The following is a 9,457-nucleotide window of genomic DNA, read 5'->3' as shown; positions in this document are numbered from 1 at the left end:
GGGTACAAAGAAATAACAAGGCAGGGGCTGTACCCTCCATTTTAATGTACAATGATGAAGAGGAATTGATAAGACATACACAATTAAGAAAACCACTGATATGGCTTTGGCAAACTTGCAGATGTAATTTCTTGAGATGCATAACATCACCCAAAAATCCGACAATTACGTTTGAAACATTGCTTTAAGTCAGGATCATCTTTGATTGGTGTTGAATGATCCCAGAGAGGGTGAAAAGGTCACAAGGTCATCATGAAACCATGTGGTGAAACTCTTGTGATTCTGTGGCCACGTACAAGTGTCTACTTCTGTATGGGAAAACAGCTGCTCACTGTCTGCTTTCAAGACGACGTTTGCACTTCATTGTCAGCTTGGTGTTATGCCAAGCAACACCCACAAGCCATTTTAAAACAGTATTACTTGGTGCCTCTCATGGCCATGGCATTGCTTACACATAAAATGATATGTGGAAAATATCAATCAGACACCACATAATAAAAATATTTATTTTTTTATTAATCTTATGTGGAGTTGCACACACCTATTGCTCACTATGTTTTTTTAAAAGATTTTGGGGGGGCTTTTTTTACGCCTTTATTGTGACAGGACAGTTACAGAGGGACAGGAAAAGAGCAGGGAGAGAGAAGGGGAAGGTTCGGCAAAAGACACAGGCCAGAATCAAACCCGGGTCACCGGGGTAGTAATCTAGTACCCTACCGTTATAGACCACGGCAGGGCCTTGCCCACTATATGTTGACTGAGAATCTGTAGCCTATATTAAGGCGTTAGTTACATAGCTCATAGGTGGAAACGACACCCCAGAAGGCTTGCCAGACGTCGGTGTTATCGGTACACACGGCCCCGCCTCCCCTGTACTCCTGGCTGACCTCTCGGTTCATGTCTGCGATGCAGGTCCACGGCTTCTCGGTCATGTCCACCATGACGGTCCACTTGGAGTGGTCCACGGTGACGCTGAAGGGCTCGGTGGTGGGCAGCTGCATGGTCGCCACGTTGTAGACGTCGTACTTCACGGAGCAGTTGGACGGCAGGGGATGGCGCAACCTGCCCCAGCTCTTGGCGTAGAAGGCCCCTCCCAAGTACTTATCCAGCACTCCAGAGTACAGATCTGGGATGAGAAATATGACAGAAAGGAGCACACTCAGTCTAAACTGGTCATGTTCGTAAAAGTTCTGAAAAGTTTCTTACAATGGAACTCAACTAACTGATTGATCATACATATGTGTGTGTGTGCGTGTGTGTGTGTGAGAGAGAGCGATAACCCTGCACAACACCCTGATTGCCATAACTCGAGAGCTGAATGGCATTACCATCATGGAGTTTGGAGTATTTGGCATAGCTGACAAAGGTCTTTCCTGCCAGTGTGGTCATGGTGAGTTGCCGATACCATGGGGCCTCCTTAGGATAACACTTCTTATGGGCCACACACTGTAGCTCCGGGTCAAATGAGGAGGGGATGTGGGAGTCAAAGGAATAAACGTGAATGTACTGGAGTTGGATGGCTGTGAAGACAGATAACACACAGTAGCTAAGAAGTCATTCTCCTTTTATATAGCACATCATCAAGCTAGGGTCAAAATCACAAGGCAAGTACATCACCAATGCATGCTGGGTATGAATTTAATTTGATTGAATACAATTGAGCATGCCCAACATAAATCAGTTTTGTATTAATGTGGGAAAATATAAGAACCTTCATTCAAAAAACCTTACCAATGTCTTTGAAAGCACTATACTTGTAGGTCCCACAGATAAAGGTTTGGCCATTATAGTGGCCACTGTCTGGCCAGAAAGCCTTTATGTCAACCCCAGGGAAATCTGGTGTGCTGTGTGACAACCAAATGCCGGTATTTTTGTCCAAAAGAACAACACCTGTGCAGAACATTAACATTAAATTACACATTGAACATTAAATTAGCAGCTGTCAATATTATTTTATTTAAAACAATGTCTGACTCCCATATGGTAGCGATTAAACACATTTTATCAGTAATCAAATAATGTTGCAAATCTTATCAGAAAATGTAGCCGTTATCTGCCGCATGTCCTTCTTCCAGACCTTGCGGTTGTGGTGAGCTTTTAGTGAATTCCTTTTACCTTTGCTATGACCATAGGAGGAAGAGGCTGTCCTGTAAGGCACTGGCGGCTGGTCGTTGTACAGAATGTATCCAAAACTATCACTCTGTCCACCATGATGGGAAAAAATATTAATGAGAAAAAAAACAATCTTTGAGAAACAACAACAAAGTGCTAGACATGCTACGTATTATATGTATTCCCTTCCTCTTACCTCTGTGCCATGGTAAGCGAATAGAGGCTTTAGGGTTTGACCCACAGCGCTCTTTTCATCATTGATAGTGTACTGGCCTTCCACCCATCCCTGAGTGCTCTCATCCATGTACAGATACTTCAGTCCATTCTCACCATCAATGGATGGTTGCTTGTACAAAATGTACCTAAAATAATGTACAGAACAGATATGTTCAATTAATGCGCAGTCCCTTCAATGGATGTTTGCTTGTTGGCATTAGAATTATGAGTATTGTTAATATAATGTATTACTTATAGTATATTAATATTATTATTAATATAATGAATATATTAATATAATAAAATATGAGTAGTATTTCTAGAAGCAATATAGGTATATATTTGGAATTACTGACATATAAAAGCAAACAAGGACTCATCGACTCTTACCAGTCGACATCCTCTCCCTGCTCATTTCGACATGAGATGGAGACAGAGGCTGTACACCCACTCACGGTCAACAGTACACCAAGGAGGACCCAGGTCATCATTTCCTGTATTGCCAAAATCACAATGTTGAACAGTTTATTCTCAATAGCAAAGCAGTGTACTTACCAAACAATACAGCCACATATGGCTTAAGTTTTCATTGGAGCAGAAAATGGAATGTAATGTGTTGTTTGCATCACCTGTAGTTTTGGGACTTTCAGCTGCCAGTTGAGAAGGTCCTAAAATGGGCTTCATAGTCCTTGTGGCTTTTATAATCCCGAGTATTCACGGCCAGAGATGATTAAAACACCATTACCGACCTGTTATCTGATATCCTTATCGAATATTTGAGTTAATTCGGACATTTAAAGTTGCTTTGTAATTTGTGTTTATTTGGCAAACAAATGATAACAAGCTTATCTCTGGGCACAGTTTATTCCATCACATATTAAATGGCTTGAAATGATATGAAAATGTGCGCACCAATGTTATGACAGGACTATGAATGATGCCCTTAAAAAAAGACTGGAAGCGTATTGTTTTCTTTTATTGATATTGTGGGCTGATGTTGTGGTTCTATTATACCAGTCATACCCTGTTGTGGTTGTGGTGCATCCTCATGTGTGTCAGGGCATTCAGAAGATTGATCAGTTTATCATCACCACATGAATTAATAAAACCAGTTTTTCTGAATAAAAGGATAAGCATTATTACACTTGGACTATGGTTTCTATCATGAAGAATTTAGATTTTTGAGTTCACTAAAGACATTGAAGAGTTAAGAGGTGTTGTTGTCATGTATGTAAAGTCCTCAGAATAACCGCATGAATAACTCTCACACATTTCCGGCACAACGGTCACAACAGTCATAACGGTGACCAAACGATGCCTCCATCAACATGGATAGAAGGAGTGGACGGCCTGGCGGAAGACACTGTAAAGGAGGGAGTTCTGGGTGCAGATGAGCCCTCCGTCCCTCCAAGCCTGCCCCCTCTCCCTGTTCAGGTCGCCCAGGCACACCCAGTGGTCCTGGGGCCTGAGGGAGACGCACCACTTGGAGTGGTCGTTGCGGGAGTGGAAGTAGAAGGGGCCCGGCAGGCGGACGCCACTGATGTTGAGCACGTGCCTGGCCAGAGAGCAGTTGGAGAAGAGCTCGTGGCCCTGTCTCTGCCAGCTCTCCACCAGGAGGTCCGTGTTGAGCAGCTGGGCCACCCAAGACGTGTAGATGTCTGCAGAGAGAGAGAGAAGAACAATCCAGTGACAACACTGCTGAAGCCTTCAGTGGAGGAGGCTTTCACTTCCTCAGAAACACGTAAATTAACCTCTGCTTTGCAGAGGAGCACACAACTGCAACCATTTTATCAGGGGTTTTTTTGTGTGCGCCTTGTCTATTCATGTACTGATTTGCACCAATATTTTATCAATACACCAAGTGCTGTTACACAGTAAACAAATAGTAGTACTCTTGGACCACATACAATCTCAAAGATGTTAAAAGATAGGTCTTTGCTGTACTGATAGTTTATAATGAATATAAATGTATTCAAAGAGAGGGCCTGCACCTTTCAAGTGCTTTAGTCAGTTTAGCAACTGAATTACCATTGAATGTGTGTCCTGATTGGCTAATCTGAATGGATTGCCTCCTTGCTTCTGATGTCACCAGTAGTAGAGTAGAGTAGAGTAGAGTAACTTTATTAATCCCCAAGGAGAAATTCAGGTATCCAGTAGCTTACATAAATACACAAATAAACAAATGCCCACATGGACATTCCAAGACACAAATAACACAGGAATAGTCAGGGAGGGGAAAATAAAAAATAAAAATAGTAAAGATAAAGAATATGAAAATGTAATATGTAAAAAATGTAAAAATGTAATTGTGCAAAAAGACATTCTGTGACTTGGGATAGACCATGTGCAGAAAAACATGCTCTGTCAGTTAAGGTAAACGGTCTTAACATGACCTGGAACAAGTGTTGACAGATACATCTAAGATATAGTATAGTGTGAATGTTTGTTCTGGTTTTGCATTGAGGATGGGGTCACCTGAAACGTTTGCACTTTTGTAAATAGCACGGCATATGTGAGATCATTAAAAACCCACTTTATATGGGCATCTCTTCTTAGTTTTTACTGCGTTCGAGCATCAGACTTTCTGATTTTGAATTTCTCTAATGTATATAAATGCCATGCAAAAAGAACTGGTATTTGTTTGTGCTGTGATGTGAGGGGAAGTGCAATGACACATCTGTCAGAGGAGCATGGCACCCGTTGCATAATTTGAGGACGTTACACAACAAAGTCATTTGCCCTTGTCTCAGTCTCTTTGTCAACAGTGCTTGCAAGCCAGAGACAAAAACACAGACTTATGAAAGCATTACGTGTCCTCTCATAAAGTACTTTATCCATGGATAACAATGTAGGGGAGGGTATTAGCTTTCTTCCACACCCCCATTCCGGTCTTACCATCCCCTGGTGCTAAATGCCAATTATGAACAGGGGCGTCAGCTGACCTAACAGCATACAAGGGCACAGTAGGGCACGAGGAGAGCAGAGAGAGCACAGAGTTGTTTATTTTTAAAAGCTTATTTTATCTGAATGTCTTATGTATTATTACAAGTAGTGCATGTGCACTATTTTGTGCGCATTCTGTAGATTACTCCGAATGGTAAACTTTAGCTAAGTTCCAAGGTTGCAAGGTTGCAAGGTTGTTGTTTTTTTTGTTGTGAAACTCATACCGGGGCACCATTGGCGGAACAATGGCACACAGGGCCCCAGTGCAAAACACAGATAGGGCCCCCTGTACAGCCTGCAAAGGTCATAACAGGGCCTCATCCACCAATACGGGATGGCCCTGGGCCCAGGAGCAAATGCCCTGCTTGCCCCCCGCTATAGCTCCGCCCCTGTGAGGCACAGCAAATCAATACCCTGGCACGTGCCCCTGTAAAATAGGTCTGGCGACCCCACTGATTATGTACAGAGGGTCTACACAAGCATAACTGAGCACAGCCTTCAGGTGGGAGGGGTGAGCTCTGTTGAAGTTTGAAAACGGACGATTATGAGTTATGTTATGGAACTTATGAGTAATGAAATGTATGTAATGCGTTGCAAAACTACACTATAGCTGCCTTCCCTCGCTGCCAATCACGTTCGCTGATTTGCTGGGATTGAACCGGTTGCCACCAATGAAGACTCGCCCAACAACATCAGGCCCCAATGTAATATGTTGGGTAATGTTCATAGAGGGGAAGCTTATGGAGGGCTTACGGGAAGGTTATGATTGTTTCAGCCAATCTTCTCCAATACGGACTAACCTCCTCAACCATTATGCCAAAGCTGCACCCCCCCCCCCCCCCACCACCACCACCCATAAAAAGCATATTCTAAGCATAAACAAATATCGCTCATAAATATTGCTCATATAAATATTGCTCATCTACACCATCAGGGCCACTGGCAGCTTGGTCAAGCCCAGGACAAAATCCTCTGAAAGCCCCCCCTACCCCAATACACAAGGACCCAATTGTGGGGCCCCTGTTTTCCTGGGCCCGGGGCAACAAATCCCTTTTGCAACTCCACCCCATGTCAGCTTCCCTGCCATACCATCAACAAATTGGTGGGTCTTGACAAAACTGAGCAGTGTCTCCCCCTTGGCCGAGACCAATTTCTTGACGCTCCTGTCGCGGGGCAGGTGCGGAGTGACTCCGGAGCAGAGCTGGGCCAGGCAAGGCAGGTCCGCCTGCAGCGGGGGTGGCAGGGAGCAGTTGTAGACACGTGGGTTACTGTACATCAGCTGCTCGGCTGGAAAGAAAACACACACACAAACCAAGGAATTACTGAAAGGCAACTGAACATCACGCTGTCAGTCAGAAATAAATACTTGCATTATTTATTGTTCAAGCAAAACATCAAGGCCTAGGCAATAAAGTTAAAATTGTAACTAAACTACAGTAAAGTAAACTAAAGTTGAAAATTTGTTCTGACAATGACCACATTTATTTAAGACTGTGTAATGGCATAGTAGTGTAGTACTATGGTAAAGCCTTTTCCTACTGCGTTCCACTGGTGGAAGGGTGCATGCACATTGTGAGACTAACAGGAAAGTTCATGTGCAATTTCCAAAATATGTAAATGTCCTTTAGAGTTTTCCTTACATATAGGATGAAATTGTTCATAACTGTAGCTGACGCAGAAAAGATACTGGCCGTAGAAAGTGCCAGTGGATGGGTAGTCAAAGCCTCGCTCGGGGAAGGGGGGGAAATGGGGAATGGAGTGAGATAACCAGAAGCCCTGGTATTTATCAAACATCAAGACCCCTGGGGAGATGAGGAAACAAAGACAGGAAGTTAGAATGGAGCGATGAATACTGTAGGTATTTGACTGATGTGATTGACACCATGGGTGTTTCCGCCATCTGAAAGTCATCTGCTGTATCACTGATGCAGAGCTGAGAATGCTGCCTACTCAATCAGACCGACATTGTCACTGAGAGTGGTCGAATGCTAATTTGTTCTTAATTCATGGGACAGAATGAAATTTAGCTCAAGGAATAACGAAGTGTGATATAAAATTAGACCTTTATATGAATTTTATAAGAAAATGACTTCCAAAATCATGTCACTTCACCCAGATACACAATTGCCCAGTCATACCAGAAATGATTTGAATGTAAAGACAAGCATTAATGGTAGATTAACTTCATTAATCTCGACCAGAGAGAGAGAGAGAGAGAGAGAGAGAGAGAGAGAGTTGGGACAGCAACAGGAGTGAAATTGCAGACACTCATGGCATAAATTGGCATCATCCTGTTGGACACATGGCTAATTGCAGAGGTGTAATAAATGGCAGGAATGACATCAAGTGAAGCTACAGTAAGGTGTAAACATGCTTGATTGCATGAGCCGAGTGAGTCAGACACACAACATGAGTAGACTGTCATGATGAGAAACACATTTTCAGACCATTTGTGTGTGTGTGTAATGAGGGGAATCAAACCAAAAGCTTTAGGACTGAATGTAAGGACTAGGCACACTACTGAGAGAAAATTATATAGGTGGCAGGGCTCTCAATTAAGTTTTTCATCTCCAGCCAAAATGGCAAGTATAGATCTTAATTTTACTAACCAAACATGCAATCATTAATTGGTCAGAGAGGATAGTAATAATCTTAATAATAATAATAATAATAATAATAATAATAATCTTAATAATACTAATAATCTTTTCTACCAGCCAAACTGAAATTTCACCAGCATTTGGCCGGTTGGCTAGTGTTAATTTAGAGCCATGATAGGTGTTCTGTAAAATCATCAATTTATTTGGGAAGCACTCATACACTCATACCGCAGCCAGCCCTTATCAGTAATACTCTTTGTCCTTTCCTGCCTCGCCTTCCTAAACCACACATGTATTGGCCTGTGCTCTTTTTTAGGCAGTACAATTCCTGGGACTAAGGTCAGCAGACCAGAGGTAGCCTACGTGAGTGCCACTTGCTTTGGAAACACACATGGACTGACTGGTACATGGACATGTGTACGGACGGCATACCTTTAGTGTGACCATGATCCATATCATAGGGCAATTCTGGAGGGGCGTCATTGTAGAATAAATAAGCTGAACTGTTGGACTGGAGAAAAATTACATCACTTCATATTAACCATTTCTAGTTATGTGAAGTACGTTTGTACTTATTCATGAAAAAAACAAGCATTGTAAATAGTTCAGACATGCTCAAGTCAAGAGTACTGCATTCATTGTAAGAAACAATCCCAAGTATCACAACAAGTATTGCAAGCATTCCGACTCTCGCAATTGCAGTTTCAGGGCAACATCAGTGTTTACGCCCCCCCTGGTATCAGGGCCGCCTATTACAAGTTGCAGTCTCGCTAAAGGGCAAAATGATTGTGTTTAAGCCCTCCGATTGCAAGTTTGCCTTTGGCTGGTATACCTTGTACCCTGTGCCCTGGTACAGCTGGCCGAGGGTATGCCCTGCAGCTCCACAGCTGGAGTTGATAGTGCATGGACTCAGCTGCCACGTCTTCATGGAACCATCCACGTACATGTAGTGAAGCCCACTGCCATCAGCATCCAACGTGTATTTGGGCAATTTGTAGATAACGAACCTTTCAGAAACAAGAGACATGGTGTACAGTGTGGTAGACGTCACAGCAGTCAACCTCTGATAGTATAAGAGGTAGATAGCGCTACTGGCTGACAGCCACAGCACTCAAAACAAAATTAAATCACCACTAATGACACTTAGGGAATAAAATGAGCAACAGCAGCCTTCAAAGTCACAGAAGAACATATGAAATACTGTCTACTGACATTGTACCTACCAGTCAACGGGTTCATTCTTCTCGTTTCTGCATGAAATGTTGCTACCGCTTAAAGACTCCACAGCCAGGTGTAAAGACAAACTCTGTAAGGTAACAATAATTTGTAGCAGCACAGTGTGTAACATTCTATTGCTATATATCACGATCGGTCACTAAGAAAGTCAGCAATAAATGGAGAGGCAATGCCAAATGCAAAAGGAGAAGTGACTCATTTTGTTTCCTGCTTGAGCAACCCTGAAAGCAAATGCAGCTGTAAATCTTCAACCATGTCAAATCCTTTTTTTACTTTGTTAATTGTGAAATGTGAACTGAAAAAACCCCAAATGAATATTAAAAGTGGAAATGAAAACATTGGACTAGATC

General features: G+C 42.6%; 2 protein-coding genes across 2 annotated transcripts; both read right to left on the bottom strand.

The window, feature by feature from the left end:
* Window positions 1–495: 495 nt before the first annotated feature.
* Window positions 496–3,042, bottom strand: LOC134451343 (deoxyribonuclease-2-alpha-like). Its single transcript, XM_063201738.1, has 7 exons — window positions 2,958–3,042; window positions 2,719–2,822; window positions 2,309–2,474; window positions 2,116–2,200; window positions 1,732–1,890; window positions 1,329–1,520; window positions 496–1,126 (listed from the first exon to the last, which is right to left on the bottom strand). Exons 2-7 carry the CDS (start codon window positions 2,817–2,819, stop codon window positions 786–788), a joined length of 1,044 nt encoding a protein of 347 aa, XP_063057808.1. The 5' UTR covers window positions 2,820–2,822; window positions 2,958–3,042; the 3' UTR covers window positions 496–785.
* A 101-nt stretch (window positions 3,043–3,143) lies between these two features.
* Window positions 3,144–9,273, bottom strand: dnase2b (deoxyribonuclease II beta). The gene is made up of 6 exons (XM_063201737.1): window positions 9,095–9,273; window positions 8,704–8,878; window positions 8,304–8,382; window positions 6,912–7,073; window positions 6,361–6,558; window positions 3,144–3,986 (listed from the first exon to the last, which is right to left on the bottom strand). Exons 1-6 carry the CDS (start codon window positions 9,217–9,219, stop codon window positions 3,652–3,654), a joined length of 1,074 nt encoding a protein of 357 aa, XP_063057807.1. The 5' UTR covers window positions 9,220–9,273; the 3' UTR covers window positions 3,144–3,651.
* Between the last annotated feature and the right edge of the window lie 184 nt (window positions 9,274–9,457).

This window comes from Engraulis encrasicolus, chromosome 6 (assembly GCF_034702125.1).
Source record: "Engraulis encrasicolus isolate BLACKSEA-1 chromosome 6, IST_EnEncr_1.0, whole genome shotgun sequence".
In the NCBI taxonomy this organism is placed as follows: Eukaryota; Metazoa; Chordata; class Actinopteri; order Clupeiformes; family Engraulidae; genus Engraulis; species Engraulis encrasicolus.
The sequence above is the reverse complement of the archived record's forward strand: the minus strand, read 5'-3'. Positions and strand labels throughout refer to the sequence as shown.